At 35.3% G+C, this 17,844-nt stretch overlaps 1 protein-coding gene across 10 annotated transcripts in view; it reads right to left on the bottom strand.

Moving 5' to 3' along the window:
* Positions 1-17,844, bottom strand: part of PIBF1 (progesterone immunomodulatory binding factor 1) — a 178,664-nt gene that overhangs the window by 49,137 nt on the left and 111,683 nt on the right. For all 10 annotated transcript variants that reach the window (XR_011493024.1, XM_070480887.1, XM_070480888.1 and 7 more), the window contains exon 14: positions 11,066-11,168. Coding sequence is in view for 9 of the 10 variants with exons in the window: in XM_070480887.1 (XP_070336988.1) it covers positions 11,066-11,168 (103 nt within the window). In the remaining variant the exon portion in view is untranslated. The remainder of the gene's footprint in view (positions 1-11,065; positions 11,169-17,844) is intronic.

Here is a 17,844-nt window from a genome sequence, read left to right as displayed (position 1 = left end):
CCTTTTTCTCCCCAAAGCCGCCCGGTACATAGCTGTATATTTTAGTTGAGGGTCCTTCTAGTTGTGGCATGTGGGACGCCGCCTCAGCTTGGCCTGATGAGCAGTGCCATGTCCTCGCCCAGGATTTGAACCAGCGAAACCATGGGCCACCACAGCGGAGCGCGCAAACTTAACCACTCGGCCACGGGGCCGGCCCCCCCCCCCCCAATTTTTTAACGTTACAAAAAAGTTAGTTCTGTTACCTATGTTAAGAAGTTAATTTTTCTCTAGACAAAGTTCCAGAGGGTATTTTCCTGCCACCGACAAAACTAGCTTCAAGGACTGCTGAACTGCACAAGTTACAAAAGGTGGCCATGATTACCTTCACAGAAAATGAGCCACTGACATCTTCCTCCCTCCTTCTCTTCCTTTTCTCCAGTCTCTTCTCTGTGGTTCTCAGATTTCATTCTCTTTCTTGTCTGTTTTTTTTTTTTTAGAGTATTTTTAGGTTCACAGCAAAATTGAGTGGAAGTACAGAGAGTTCCCACATATTCTCAGCTCCCCCTCCCCCGACGACCTGCCCCAGCATCACCATTTGTAACAACTGATGAATGTACATTGACACACCATTATCACCCAAAGCCTCCAGTTTACAGGATGGGTCGCTCTTGGTGTTGTACCTTCTATGGGTTTTAACAAATGTATAATGACACGTATCCACTGTTATAGTATCATACAGAATAGTCTGCCCTATAAATCCTTTTGCTCTGTCTATTCATCCTTCCCTCCCTCATAATTCCTGGCAACCACTGCTCATTTTACTGTCTCCATAGTTTCACCTTTTCCATATGTTGTATAGTTGTAATCATAGTATGTAGCCTTTTCAGATTGTCTTCGCCTGTTTTTAAAAGCGATTTTCCCCCTTTTGCTTTGCTTTCCTGTTTTTTCCCTGTTAAATTTTACAAAACATAATCTGTTTTAAAAAACTATTTTAAAAAAGTAATCCACTTATTTGCTCAAGAAATATTTCAATGAAACTTATTTTATTTGGAATTTAATAAATATTTTACAAATGAGGACACTGAGGCACAGAGAGGTTAAACAACTTATCCAAGTTTACACGGCAAGTAATTACCAGAAATGAGATTTTAACCTAGTGAGTCTGGCTCCAGAATCGTGTACTTAACCAATATTCACAACTGCCTCTCAATGATAGGAAAAAAAATTATGTCAGAGTAGCACAAAATGTGAAGAGATAAGAATTCCTCTCCCCTACTACCTTAAAGTAAAGAAGTGGACTAAAGGCAGGGGTGCGCACGTACACACAGAAACAGTAAAGACACACAAAGACACACAAGAAAAAGGGAGGAAAGGGAAGATGAAGATGAGAAGTTGGTTAGAATCGAATTGGCCCTCAATGCCATGCTAGAGAACGCAGACATTGCCTGGTAGGCAGCGGGCATTTTAAAATAGGAATCACCATCTACAGCAGGGAGGACAGTCCTGGTTAGAAGAAGGACTTTTGATGGACTAATAAACTTCATTTGCTACATTTAAAACGTTTCAGGCAATGGAGTACCTCAACTAACTGTTTCTATTTTAAGCCTTGTATTTCTAATGGTGAAATAAAAACAATGTTCTCTAATGAAGGAATTTTAAGTAACAACAAACTTTCAGGGAAACACTTTGGGAGGCAAAAGGATCCAATAACTCATTCTACTTTTCTTCTTTTCTATGAAAATGGATGCATCTCATAATTGTTGTCAGCCAAGTTTGCATATGAACACATTTGGTCTTAGCTGTTTATATTGTGATTTCAATTGAGTTCTGAATATGGCTAATTCATCAAAGGTTGAGTTTAAATGCCACTTAAAATGTCTTTAGAAAGATTACAAGGTGATTCGGCACCAAAACAAAGTTAGTTAGAAGAAAGGTACAAAAAGTGAGTTGTGTAATATATGATAATGCCTAAAGTCTAAAAGAATGTGTGTCTAAAACTAAGAGAAAATTTAAAGTGATAATAAAGCATTGTATCATAGTTTACTTGGCAGCATCTTCTACTCTCACTCCTTAGAGGTACATAAAATAGTGGAGATTTTTTCACATCAATGGAGGCTTAGAAACATGGTGGGAAAGGCTAGCTTAGTTCTTTTAGGGCTGTGGTTGGGATGTGAGTCTCCACCTTTAAAATGATGAGGTGGGGCTGTAGGAGTTGTGTATGCTATAGACTCCTTCCAGAGACTGGGTTCACTGGGGATGCTGGTGGAACACTCCCAGCAGTTGTTAGAGTCAGGTAACTAAAAGGACAGAGGCGCGTGTTTTACTCATCTAGATTCTTACTTCTACTATGTTTGCGGAAATCATGTATCCCAATGTCACTGGTATGTATGTATATATACACTGGCAAGTATTACAAAGATTCCCATCAAGCACATCCTTCTGCCACATCTTTTTTCCTTGCCTGAGCACACATTAGACACCTTTCCTGCTTCCTTTTCTAAGTCCAAGGCTTTCAAATGCCTATGTTATGTTTTCAGATGCTTCTGAATTTTTCCTACGGCAAATCCTTTCTCTGATATTTTGGACCACTTCCATACTCCTTTAATATACTTGCTGTTGATAATGAAATGGAAGGAAGGAGGTGAGGAAGAAAGGGAGGAAAGAAACGAATACACATGCACACAGCAAGTAATTCAAACTACAGCGAGGGAACATAAACTGAAAGTATCTCTTCCAACCATCCTAGAACCTCAATATCTCCTCCACAGTAACCAACATTAATGATTTCTTTTGGTATGTATCATTCCAAACATCTTCATGGATATATCATGAGCATACAGATATCTGGATGTACGTATGAGTATCTACGTATGTGTATGTATATATTTCCTCGCAATGAAATTTTGGGTACAAAGAATATTTCTGGAATGTAATCTTTGTTTATAGATATATGTACAAAAGATAGGATTTTGCCTCTTATTTTCATAAACTTTATAAATCTACCTAAGTTTGGTGGATGGGCTAGGTCAATGATCTATTTAATGAATCAACATTTGCTTTATACCTATTGTGAATTAAATACTATGTTGGTCACCAAATCTATGCCTTTAAAAAAAATCTCATGCGAGCTGCAAAAAATTCAAACAATTCAAAAATCCATAAGGTAAAAATTGGTCATTCCTCACTTCCCCACTGCCAATCCCAGAAGTAACCACTGATATTAGAGAGACAAATATGGATGGTCCTGGAGGCTCATTTCCTATCCTACTGGAACAGGCTAATATGAGCTACCTCCATAAACTCCAGAGGCTCCCTCTTCCATTGTTACATAGTCAACCAGATGTTCCTATCCTCCTCCTATTTAAATGTGTACAGTGTTTTGGTGTGAAGTCCCTCTATCAGATCCCTTTCTGCAGTACATCCAGACCATCTGTGCCAGGCCTAAGCACACTTTTCTGTGGGAAGAGAACTTGGGGGATCGTATATGTTCTGTTAATTCTTTGCCTATACGTTTACCACAATAAAGCTTATTTTATATTTATAAAACATAACTAGTGGTATTTGTATGCCCTTGGCATGACAGTTGTATATTTTCTAAACTTCTTCATTTTCTCTATGCTTAAACAGAAACACAATCCTATCCCCTACACACACACACACACACAAATACATATTTAAACCAAAATAAACATAATACATATTATTCTGCAGCTTTACTTTTTTAAAAAAATTATCAATATAGTAGAAACATCTTTTAAAGTTAGTACATACAGATCTACTTTATTTTACTCATGCATCTTAAAGTCTCTTTCAAATCTAGCAACTTAAAGTTTTCTAACAAATTACCTGGATTCCACTAAGTGCCTCCTAGGTAGAAAATCCCAGGCAACTAAACTTTGCCATTTGGTCACTTGAGATTGTATATGTCCCATTTTCTAGATAAGTTTTCTGAAATAAAGTTAGCTGTAACAGACAAATCTCTAAGCACTTTTACTAAAAGACAAGGCCTTTGTGAGCAAGGCTGTACATGTTAAGACGGCGAGACCATGCCTATTTTGCTCATCAGTGGTTGAGTATAGTGGTAGTGTGATAAATATTTACTGAATGACTGGAAAGAAAAAGAGCAAGCATTAGGGTTCAAGGCAGCTGAGGCAGACAATTCTTGGTGGTGGTAACGTGGCATGCTTTATGATTTAACTTAGATTTTCTACTGTTATCAAACCTCCATGAACACTCCATTCTTAACTAACTTGGTGGTTTCTTGAGAATTAGGTGGCATCCACCTACATACAAAAAAGAAAGCTAATTTATTTTTCTCTTTTTTATACTAGACCAACTAATGAAACAACAGTCTGAGGATACTGGACATCAAGCAATGAAGGACAGTGAACCCTCAGACACAGGAAACAAACAAGGTGAGCCCAGCCCTACGCCTGCCCCAGTTTACTGCACAGAGAGTGCTTCCAGGCTGTGGCTCAGGAATGGGGAATCAAGGTAGAACCTGCCAAACTCCCTGAGTTAAAGATCTGTTGCCAGAAGTAGAAACCAAGGTGGCTACAGTTCATATGGCAGAATACTGAAGAAAAGAGAGTGGCACAGAGAGGAACTCTGAAAATTTACAGACAGTCCCTCATGAGTAATCATCTGGGCACTGAACAGTGCATATAGGTAAAGAAACTACAGACACTGAGATAGAAGCACTGAAAAGATTAGAAGGAGCAATCTCTGAAGATCACCTGGGCCAGGAATTGTATCTACTCCCACCAGCCAAAGTAGAAGACCTAATAATTCATAGGACCTTGGGTAGAATACTCAAAAGGCTTTGGTCACAGAGGTGGAAAAATTAGCCTTAAGATGAATGCTTCTTTGCTTACAAAAGCTTAAAAGCAAGACTCGAAAGGACCAAACTTTTTCCAAGAAACTTAACCATGTTTGAGGATAAAGCTTACAAAAACTTACAGGAACACAAAAACACTTATGTCTAAGGCAAAACTCACAATGTCTGATAGCCAGTAAAAAATTATTTGGCATGCAAAGAAGCAGGACAATATGATACATAATGAGATAAATCAATTAAAGTGACACCAATCATGAAATGAAACAGGAATAGAATTAGTAGACAAGGATTATAAAAAGTTATTGAAACTGTATTTCATATGCTCAAGAAAATAAAGTTTGAAAGGTTAAGTAGAGACCTGGAAGATGCAAAAAAGATCCAAATTGAACTAGAAATGAAAACCACAATATTTGAGATGAAAAACACCCTGGATTGGACTAACAGCAGATATACACTGGAGAAGAAAAGATTAGTGGACTTGGAGACTTAGTAAGGGAAATTATGCAAAAGGAAATGCAGAAAAAAACTGAAAAAAGTAAACAGAACATCATTTGTTGTGGAGTAGGACAACTTCAAACAGCCTAATATATGACTAATGGAGTCTCCAAAGGAAAGAGAGAAGGTAGGACAGAAAAATATTTGAAGAAATAATGGGTGAAAGGCCTCCAAATTTGATGATTGCACATAGAAAAGAAGTCTGACAAAACCCAAGCACAAGAAAGATGAAGAAAACTACAGCAAGTCATATCATAATCAAATTGCTTAAAGCTTGTAAAAAAAAAAAAAGAAAATTTTAAAAGTTGTTAGAGAATAAAGACACATTATTTAGAGAAGAAAAAAGATAAAGATGACAGCATATTTCTTGGCAAAAACAATGCAAACTAGGAGAGTGGAGCAACATCTTTCAAGTACTAAAACAAAAAGATGAAAAAAAAGAGTCAACCTCAAATTCCTTACCCAGTGAAAATGACTTTCAAAAACAAAGGTGAACCCAGGATTCCACTCTTGGCTGTATACACAAAAGAACTAAAATACGTAGCCAAACATATGCTTGTACTCAAATGGTCATAGAGGCACTATTCACATAGCCAAAAGATGGAAATAATTCAAATGTCTATCAACAGATGAATGGATAAGCAAAATGTGATATATTTGTACAATGGAGTAATATTCAGTCATAAAAAGGAATTAAGTACTGACAGATGATGCAACATGAATGAACCTTAAAAATATTATGCTAAGTGAAAGAAGCCAGACACAAAAGGTCACATATTGCAAGATTCCACTTATATGAAATATGCAGAAGAGGCAAATCCATAGAGACAGACAGCACATTAGTGGTTGCCAGGGACTACAGGGAGGGGAGAATGGGGAATGACTGCTTAATGGGTACAAGGTTTCCTTCTGGGTGCTGAAAATCTTCTGTAGCTAGACAGTGGTAATGGTTGTACAACACTGTAAATGTACCAAAAGCCACTGAATGTATAATTTAAAATAATGAAATTTATGTTAGGTGAATTTTACTGCAATAAAAAAGACAAGAGTGAACCCCTCGAATGCATACTTCCAGTTTATTTGGCCTTAGTAATAACACAACTGTGAGAAATATATTTTAATCTTGACTTATGTTAAGAATAAATGGTCAGAAATGTAGAAACCAAAAAAACAACACAAAAAGGTGAAATAACTTTTTGCAACCTACAGAAGCAGAAAGAATTCATCACCAGCAGACCTGCTCTGTAAGTACCGTTAAAAGAAGTGCATCAACCAGAGATAATATGATAGCAGATGGAAATTTCTATCTACACAAAGGAATAAAGGACACTAGGCATGGTAACTGTTTGGTTAAGTATAATACCTTTTCCTCATATTACTATATCTCTTTAAAAGATTAGCAACTATTTAAAGTAGAAATAATAGCAATGCAGTGTGGGGTTTATACATGTATAAGTGAAACATATAAAAACAAAAGCACAAAGGTCAGAAGGGGACAAATGGAAATATACTATATTGTATAGTGTATTTGTATATGGGACAAATAAAAAACAAATAGCAAGATGACAGACTTAAACATAACCTTATCAATAGAAACATCAAATGTAAATGTTCTGAAAACCCCAATTAGAAGTCCTATTTTGTCAGGCTAGATGAAAAAGCAAGATCCAACTACATACGTTGCCTATAAACAATTATAAAGGCACAAACAGATTAAAAATAGAAGAATGGAAAAAACAAACCACATTAACACTAGTCAAAAGATGTGAAACTTTTACACTAAAGACTAAAAAATAACAGTACTAAAAGAAATTAACGATGTAAATAAATGGGAAGATACATAGGTTCATAGGCCAGAAATATTCCATATTATTAAGATAGCAATTCACCCCATTTAATCTACAGATTCAATGCAATCCCTATCAAAATCACAGCGAGCGTTTTTTTTTTTTTTTTTGTAGAAATGATTATAGAATTCATATGGAAATGCAAAGGACACAGAATAGCCAAAAGTTTGAAAATGAACAGAGTTGGAGGGCTAATACTATTTAATTTCAAGACATTATAAAGCTATAATAATCAAGATGGTATGGTATTGATCCAATCACAAATAGAAAACTGGAACAGAACAGAGTCCATAAACAGACTCACGCATATAAAATTAATTGATTTTCAGCAAGGGTCTTTTCAACATATAATGCCAGAACAATATGATTTCAATATGCAAATAAATGAATTTCAATCAATACTGTGTGCACTACAAAAAATCAAAAATGGATCACGGACCTAAAACTATGAAACATTTAGAAGAAAAGACAGACAAAAACCCTATGACCTTGGGTTAGGCAAAGATATTTTAGACATAACACTAAAAACACTATCAATAAAAGAAATAACTGATAAACCAGACATTTAAAAACTTCTGCTTTTCAAATAACACTACTAACAGATGGAGACAAGTCAGAGAGTGGCAGAAAATATTTGCAAATCATATTCTGATAAGGGACTTGTTTCTAGAATATATAAATAATGCTCATAAATCAATAAGAAGAAAACCAACAAAGTGATAAAATGGGCAAAAAATTTGAACAGACACTTCTCCCTATAAAAAAAGAGGGCAAAGAAGCACATGAAAAGATGCTCAATATCAGTAGTCATTAGGGAGAGGCAAATTAAAACCAGATGAGATACCATTACACACCCATTAGAATGGCCAAAATTAACAACATTGACCATATCAAGTCTTTGCAAGGACGTAAAAGAACTGGAAGCTTCACACACTGCTGGTGGAAATGTAAAATGGTACAAACATTTGGAAAATAGGCAATTTCCTCTAATGTTAGATACCTACCATACGATCCAGCTATTCTACTCCCAAGAGAAACAAAAGCATATGTTCATAAAAAGACTTGTCCATGGATGTTTGTATCAGCTTTATTTGTAATAGGCAAAAACTGTAAACAACCCAAATGTCCATCAACAGGTGAATGGATGAACAACTATGGTATATCCATACAATGGAATGCTACTCAGCAAGGAAAAGAAATGAATTATGGATGAATCTTAAATAACTATGCAGAGTGAAAGAAGACAGATTAAAAAGTGTGTATGTATATATACATATATGTTATGTGCATATATATACTGTAACGGTCCCATTTATATAAAAGTCTAGGAAATGGCTAATCTACAGTGACTGAATGCAAATCAGTGGTTGTTTGGGGACCAGGATGGGGAGGGGGGAAGGTTGGAAGGGAGAGATTCCAAAGAGGCATAAGAAAACTCTTGGGGTGATGCATGTGTTTATTATTTTCATTTTGGTGATGGTTTCATGGGTATACACGTGTGTCAAAAGTTACCCTACTGTACACTTTAAATATGTACAATTTAATGCATGTCAATTATATCTTAAAAAAGCTGCTATGAAAGGAGTATTTGTTTTCATTTTGAATATTTTTTAGCATTCTCATTTTGGCAATTCATTTATGTATAATCTCAGACATTCTGAATAGTACATAACTTAATGTTAATTCTAACATTAGTTATTTGAGTTTCATCTGTGTATTACTCTCAAAAACTTCAAGTTGGTTTAAACACTTAACCTGCTCAAAAGAATACAGATCCTGAGAGAATTTCCTTCTCTGTTTTTTTCTACCATCTATCATGAATAGTCTATTGTTATAGAAGCGATCTAACATTATCATCTTTCAGCTAATTATGTAATTATTTTCAATTTAAGCAATATGTGGGGTAGAAAAAAGTAAAATCTATGGAATATTTAAAATTATATTACTTTATTTTCAATCTTAAGAGAAAAGTTATATACCATAGTCAGGATAAACCTTTTAATATAGGCTTACTGATTCTTTCTCCAAATGTCTTATGAAAGTTTTTCAAACATACACAAACATACAGAACTGAATAGCGAACCAATATCTACCTGTCACCCAGCTTCACACATTATCAACATTTTGAGATTCCTGTTTTATCTACTGAGCCCTCCCCCTCCCTTTTACGGAATATTTTAAAGCAAATTCCAGGCATCATACCATTTCATATCACAAGTATTTCAGTATTTAAGTCTTTTTCTCAACGTAAGCCAACAGTTTATTTTGAAATTGCTTCATACAAAGTTAATACTACATTACAAGAGCACTTAATTTCTTACATTGTCCCCCTATAATTTGTATAGGAGTGAATTCACATTTAGAAATTCCTATTTCAATTAACTGAAGTGCTCAGGAAGGCGGTATCTTTTTTTTTTTTAAGTAATATAAAGACATACAAATGTACAAGTCTATAAGTATTTCAATATTTTATTTTTTAGAAATATTTTGGATAGGTTATTCTGAAATTAAACATGAGGGATCTATAACATACTAGCCAACAGAGGTTCATTTCTGTAATCATTCCCTTACTCATCCTTCAATAGTTCCACTCACTGGTGTGCTAGAGCTGGCTTAAGGCAGTTTTTGAAAACTGACTGGTAAATTTTTAGGAATTTTGCAAGTTGGTTATTAAATACAACCATTATTAAAAATCATTTAAATTTACAATAAAATAAATTTTATTAAAAAAGAGAATACTTAAAACTCATCAATTTTAATTATTTTACTATTATCTATGCTCTTAAGTTTACATATGTCTATTGTATCGGTATGGTGAAAACATTATGTGACGGTGTGGTACCGAGCATCTTTTCTGTACTGCGATTCCAGTGTATGATGTTGGCAGCTTGAAGTTAGTCATGGTGGGAGTCTTTATCTCACAGACATAAGCAAATGCTACAAATCAGCTGTCTCTCACCCTCCTGCCTGGAGAGCCGGTTGTCAACATTTACCAGCACTGCACTCTTTCCACCATGAACATTAACTATGTGTCAGGCACTGTAGTAATATAAAATATTTCTGGTCTTTTGAAATTTGGGCATAAAGATCCTCCAAATGTTACAGTATTAAAAGACAAATATGAACAGGTCCTTAAGAAAACAAAGAACACATGGTATGTATTAATAATTTTTAACATATGTCTTAAAAAAATCCCTTTATTATAAGATCCAAAAGTTTTAAAATATTAATATAGAAACACTTATTATGCTGAAACTCAGAAAATAAAAGGAACATTAGTGAGGCGACATCTTGGTTTTAATTGTTTTTTTACTTAAATTTTAGAAGTACAGAAAAATGTAATTAGATGTTGGCTTTAAGTAAGAGGATTAAAAATACTATGTAAAATGTATACATAGTTTTTAAATGATATAGTATAACACTAAGTAAAATAAGAAACATGAATCTGATTTTTAAAAAATAAATATAATTTAGGAACTATCATATCCCAAAGAATGTGAGAGCTTAAGTGTATACTAAGTTAAGCGTGTTTAATAGATAAATGATTTTTCATCAAAGAAGTCAAAAAGCAAACCTGTTATAAAAATGAGGTTTTATTTAAAAACTTAAAATGCCACCAAAATTTGCCAAACTTGTTTTGCCAGTTGATATTCTCTGAAATCAAAGCTTTGTCTGTCTAGTCTGCATTTATATTTAGTCTGGGCATTTAATCTCTCTTTTGATCTTAGTTTTGCCATACACTGTAAGTTGTTTTATAAGGCTTTAACATTGTTAGTTTCATAAATTATAGAATCATTTCATACTAGCAAACAGCTTATCACAGAACTGCTCAGAAAGCACAAGGGAGTAGCAAAGAATTAAAATGAACACTGTGATTCTTTATATGCGTTTCTTTTAAGTTATTTACCTCTTGTGAAAGCTGTGTTATTTGGTCCTTTTGATGTTCCAGATCTTTTAAAAGCAATGAATTCTGTTTTTCTAACTGAAGCACTCTTCTTGCCAAGTGGACACTAGGTGAACGAAATAAGAAAATTAATGCTTACAAAAGTGGAGTGTTATCTAAAATATTCAAAATGTGTTGTATGCTTTAAAGTTGACTTGCCATTTCCTAATAATACTTAAATATTACCAGAAAAAATATAGAGTCAAATAATATTTTCAGGTGTCAACGGTGGAAGACCAATATCCCAATAACTCAGAATTTTGAAAGTAACATTAAAATCTCCATAATAACATAACTGTGATATAATGATTACTGCAGTAATGGTTCCTAGCCTTTGCTATAAAAGTGGAGAGTTACATTACGATATTTACTTGAAAAGACCACAAGATAGCAATTTACAGCTTTTCTCCATTTTTGTAAAATTTCCCATTTACAAACAAATCAGGCAATTAGTTGAAACAATAAACTTGCACTCTGAAAAGCATCAGTGTTTACCTCAGACAACATAATGCATTTTATAATACAAAACACAACTGAACAGATTTTCTATTGAAAGCAGAGATGGAAAAGATGTATGAAAAGTAGAGAACGTCTACAGTAAAGGCAAAGATTCCACGCTCAAAGAAGCCACTAAAAGATCACAACTGTGAGTATCACGAGAAGATCACAACTTATTGTACTGAATGTAACCTTCAGTATTTAAAGGCACACTAAATGTGAAATGTCTCAATTCCACTTCTAAGACAATTAAAAAAAGGGTTCAGCTATAAAACTATTCCTCCCGACTTCAGGGGGAAAAATGTGGCATAATTCTTTAAAGAACTGCTAATAATGTTGAGAAGATATGTTGTTGCCGCAAACACCCTCTGTAATGTCCCAAATTTAAAAATTTCCTGTTTATCACGTTTTCATGTTCTGTATGAGTGAATCTATTAAGCTGAGAGAACTGCAAAATCCATGGAATCCAAGACAGGATGTTTTACATGGACAAGAACTAAAATATTTTCATTCTAAATAAAATTATAGGACAGTAACAATTTCCATTGTATTTTTAATATTTCCTAACATCAGATAAAGGAATGCAGACAAAATTCTGAAAATAATGCTAAATAATGACCCTACACATTCATTTCTAAGAACTCATTATTTCAAATGAAAAAAGATGAATTCTGGTAAAAGTTTAAACAGTGAACTGGGTAGCTTGTTTAGATATGCTCATATTTAAGTTTCCATCCTTTCCATTGGCATAAGATTTTGCCTTAATAATCATCTGAAGTTAGAGACGGAAAAGACACAGTCCCCATTTTTTGACAATAATTCGTTTTTTAAGGAAAAAGCTTTATAGTAGGGCTGGCTCAGTGGTGTAGTGGTTAATTAAGTTCACGTGCTCAACTCTGGTGGCCCAGGGTTCACCATTTTGGATCCTGGGCGTGGACCTACACATCACTCATCAAGCCATGTTGTGGCGGCATCCCACACAGAACCAGAAGGACTTACAACTAGGATATACAACTATGCACTGGGGCTTTGAGGAGAAAAAAAGAAGAAGACAGGAGGAAGATTGGTGACATGTGTTAAGTCAGGGCCAATCTTCCTCACCAAAAAAGAAAAGAAAAGAAAAGAAAAAAGCTTTATTGATACATAATTTACATACTATAAAGTCCATGCATTTAAAGTGTACAATTCAATGGTTTTAGTATATTTAGAGTTGTGGAACTATCACTATAATCTAATTTTAGAACATTTTCATTACCCTAAAAAGTAAATTTGCACCCATTATCATCACTCCCCACTCTCTCTGCCCAGCCCCAGGGAACTACTAATCTACTTTCTTTATAGATTTTGAAGGTGCTTATAGTTTATGGCTACCCCATTTTCCATCCCCCAATATAAAATATACCAAGTTCTCTGAAATCTGAGCCTAAATAAGATTTCTACAAATAAAATAAGTCTTAATGTCGTCTACATTGTAAATCTGCTGAACCTATTATATGTTTGCAAACATCAGTATTTATATCATTAGCTCTATTTTTTATTAGGTTTATTTAAAAACCTTAGCATTATCTTCATTCATATTTTCATTCCCTCTCATCCTTCAAATATGTTAGGAATATGTCTTTTCATCTTTCTTTCTCCAACAGAACTCAGCACTAGGGTCTCCCTCCTCCCCCCTGCCTCTTTCTTTTTCTTCTCCCCAAAGCCCCCCAGTAAACAGTTGTATATTCTAGTTGTGATGTGCCTCTGGTTGTGCTATGTGGGACGTTGCCTCAGCATGGCCTGATGAGCAGCGCCATGTCCGCGCCCAGGATCCGAACCAGCAAAACCCTGGGCCGCTGAAGCAGAGCGCGCAAACTTAACCACTTGGCCACAGGGCCAGCCCCTAGCGTCTTTTTGTACACGGTAATTTCTCAATACATGTATGTCAAAGGTACAGACCATATTTGTGTAATGCTCTGTATAGAACAATGAACACAATCAAATGCTATTACTCAGAAACAGAGTCACAAATGAGATGAAATGGAAGAAAAAGGGAAGCAAGAAAATAATAAGACGCAAAGGTCACCCATTACTAACATTTTGAAGAAGATAATGACTTGAAGACATCAAGTTTAATAATGTTAAGTAACTTAGTTTGAGTGTTTTTCTCTTTGTTTGGAAATTGCATAATGCTCTTATGCAGATATGGTGTGATATCAGGCATCAATGCAAAATATCACATGACATAAATCACTGAATTAAAGAAATTCTTGGGATGCTGGTGCTTAAGTCCTAACACCAGGGCTACCTCCTTCTACTAAGAATTTCCTTGATTTTGGTTGGGGAATTCTGAGTGATGAAAATCAACTCTTTAAAACAAGAAAGGTATCTTACGATTTCTTGACACTGCTGATTAATGTGTTCCACAGTGTTCTGATGACTAGCTTACAGTGCTATTTTATTGAGAAAAACTTTCTAGAAACTGACGCTGACAGGAATGACTGTGACTACCACTATGAATGTTGATATCATTTATGATGCATAATGGCTATAACGTGAGAGACACTGTGTACAACTGGTCTCCAGTTGTTCCACTGACCACGCTGTAAAAATTCACTTCTAAGTCAGTTGTAAAGATAGCAGTCACATCTCACAGATACATCAGAAATGGTATTAAGGTTTTCAAGTTACCCTAAATGACTCATTTAGCCTATGATGTTATAGGAAAAAAAAAAAGGAAAAAAGAAAAAGAAAACAAGAACAAGAATAAGGATAAAAAATAATACTGTAGGGGCTGGCCCTGTGGCTAAGTGGTTAAGGTTGCGTACTCTGCTTCCATGGCCCCAGGGTTTCACTGGTTCTTTTCTTTGTTTTCATTTATTTGATTATTTTTGGATGTACATCATAATATATTTCGCATTCCGTGTAGTTACATCATGTTCACCAACCGAAAACTAATTATAGTGCATCCCCTCACATGTGACCCTAATCACCTCTTTTGCCCTCCCCCCTCTCCCCTTCCCCTATGGTAACCACCAGTCCAATCTCCAATGCTATGTGCTTGTTCTTGTTTTTATCTTCTACGTATTAGAGAGATCATATGGTATTTGACTTTCTCCCTCTGACTTATTTCACTCAGCATAATACCCTCAATGTCCATCCATGTTGTCACAAATGGCCGGATTTCATCATTTCTTATGGCTGAGTAGTAGTCCATCGTGTATAAATACCACATCTTCTTTACCCATTTGTCCCTTGATGGGCACCTAGGTGGCTTCCAAGTCTTGGCTATTGTATATAATGCTGCAATGAACACAGGGGTGCAAGTATCCTTATGCCTTTGTGTTTTCAAGTTCTTTGGATAAATATTCAGCAATGGGATAGCTGAATCATATGGTAGATCTATCCTTAATTTTCTGAGGATACTCCACACTGCTTTCCATAGTGGTTGCACCAGTTTGCACTCCCACCAGCAGTGGTATGAGGGTTCCCTTCTCTCCACATCCTCTCCAACATTTGTTGTTTCCTGTCTTGTTAATTATAGCCATTCTGACCAGAGTGAGGTGATACCTCATTGTAGTTTTGATTGCATTTCCCTGATAGCTAATGATGTTGAGCATCTTTTCATATGCCTTTTGGCCATCTGTATATCTTCTTTGGAGAAATCTCTGTTCAGATCTTTTGCCCATTTTATAATTGGATTGTTGGTTTTTTTGTTGTTGAGCTGCATGAGTTCTTTGTATATTTTGGATATTATCCCCTTATCTGATATATGGTTTGCAAATATTTTCTCCCAATTGTTAGGTTTCACTGGTTCTAATCCTGGGTGAGGACACGGCACAGCTTATCAGGCCATGCTGAGGTGGTGCCCCACATAGCACAACTAGAATATAGAACTATATACTGGGGGGGGGGTGGCGGGGGGAGGGGGGCACTTTGGGAAGAAGAAGAACAACAACAACAACAAAAAAGATTGGCAACAGATGTTAGCTCAGGTGCCAATCTAACAAAACAATAATAACAATATTGTAAAATCTTTTTCTTTTAAAAAAATGACATATTTAAGCACATAGAACACACAGGATAAACAAGAAATATAACTTTTTCATAACTATAATATCTGCAATTAAACAAAAATGATGAAGAGAAAATTAGCAATTTTTTTCTTGACCATGAATATCAATGAATGCAGAAAACACAGGTTAAATTAGAAGAAACATACTTATTAATTAATTCAATAAGATATTCATGAACACTTTCTTCTAACAAACATGTATTAAAAGCCTCTAATCTATGTAGGTCCTAGGAATGCACTATTTCTATCTGGAGGATCTAACAGTTTATCGAGGAAGATAGGCAAATAAAAACATTATTCTGGTGTGCTAAATGCTATGAAAGGGCACACTGAGAAATGAAAACTAATACTGACTAAAGTGGTGAAGAAGCAGAGAAATAGTATTCTGGGTAGAGGAAAAAGCGTAAGTAAAGGATTCCCTGCAGCGGCAAAGTGTAAGCAGTATGGGATGCATTGATCAAACAGCTGGTGCATGGTGAGGGCTGAAACGAGAGAGATACAGGCAGGGATATATGATGGAAGGCCTTGTGGGACAAGCTGAGTTTGGATTTCATCTTTAAGTTGGTTAGGCATGACGTGATCAGATCTTCACCTGAGAGACTTCTCTATCAACATTGTGGCAATGGCTTGGAGAAGGAAGACTTGAGTGAATTAGGTTAAGGTCACAGTCTAGACTAACGGTTCCCACAAGTAGTTATGTGCAAGATAACCCACTAAAGTGTGGGAAATTTTATTTACATTTATTTTACTATTATGTGTCTTTAAGTTTTAATTTTCCATGTAGGTTTTATATTATAATGTACATAATATATTATTCATATGATAGTACATGTGTATAATCTACAAGCAAATATAAGTATATACACATATATTGATGAGGGCATGTTAATTTTTTTTCCCAATAGAGATTCATGCGAAAAGTTTGGAGACCACTGGTTTAAGCCAGATCAGTCCAATAGAAAGACAATGCGGGCCATACAAGTCATTGAAAATTTTCTAGTAGCCACATTAAAACTAGTATAAAGTCATTACACTGCATATGATATTAAAAAGTGACCTCAAAGTGGATCAAAGACCTAAATCTCAGAGCTAAAACCACAAATTCTTAGAAGAAAACATAGGAGTAAATCTTCATGAACTCGGATTTTGCAAAGGATTCTCAGACACGGCACCAAAAGCACAAGCAACAAAAGAAAAATTAGATAAACTGGACTGCATCAAACTTAAAAAGTTTTGTGTTTCAAAAGACACCATCAAGAAAGTGAAAAGACAATCCATGAGTGGGAGAAAAAATTTCAAAGTACATGCTGGATAAGGGACTTGGATCCAGAAAATACAAAGAACTCTTAAAACGCCACAATAAAAAGACGACCCAATTAGAGCATTTAGTACATTGACTTACCTATGGAAAGTTCTCAATAATTGCCTACATCCATCTTTGCAATCTTTATATTGTGATTTCCTTAGAAAGTATAACAATTGGGTCAAAACACATGTGCACCACAAATTTTCACACATTCCTCTTGAAAGGTTGTACAAATTTAAATTCTCATGAACTAGAATGAAAGTTCTCCAAGGACAGGAATTTTTATTTGTTATCTAATGAGTTCTAATTGCCTTGAACAATACCTGGTACAAAGGAGGTGTTGAGTATTAAGCTAACTGGTGAATGAATAAACTTTATATAAGATCACCTATTTCTGCATACCCTAGCCAACCAGGCATCATCAATCTTTAAAAGTTTTGCTAGAGGAGATGAATGGACATTTTTCCCAAGAAGATATACAGATGGCCAATAAACACATGAAAAGATGTTCAATACCACTAATCATCAGGGAAAGCAAATCAAAACTACACTAAGATGGCTAAAATGGCTATAATCACTAAGACTAAAAATAACAAATGTTGGAGAGGGTGTGGAGAGAAGGGAACACTCATACACTGCTGGTGGGGGTGCAAACTGGTGCAGCCACTATGGAAAACAGTACGGAGATTCCTCAAAAAACTAAAAATAGAACTAGCATACGACCCAGCTATCCCACTACTGGGTATCTACCCAAACAATCTGAATTCAACAATCCAAAGGAGCATATGCACCCCTATGTTCGTTGCAGCACTATTCACAATAGCCAAGACATGGACACAACCCAATTGCCCATCGACCGATGACTGGATAAAGAAGATGTGGTGT

This window comes from Equus asinus, chromosome 11, assembly GCF_041296235.1.
Source record: "Equus asinus isolate D_3611 breed Donkey chromosome 11, EquAss-T2T_v2, whole genome shotgun sequence".
Lineage (NCBI taxonomy): Eukaryota > Metazoa > Chordata > Mammalia > Perissodactyla > Equidae > Equus > Equus asinus.
Note: the sequence above shows the minus strand (reverse complement) of the source record. Positions and strands in the feature narration are given on the sequence as shown.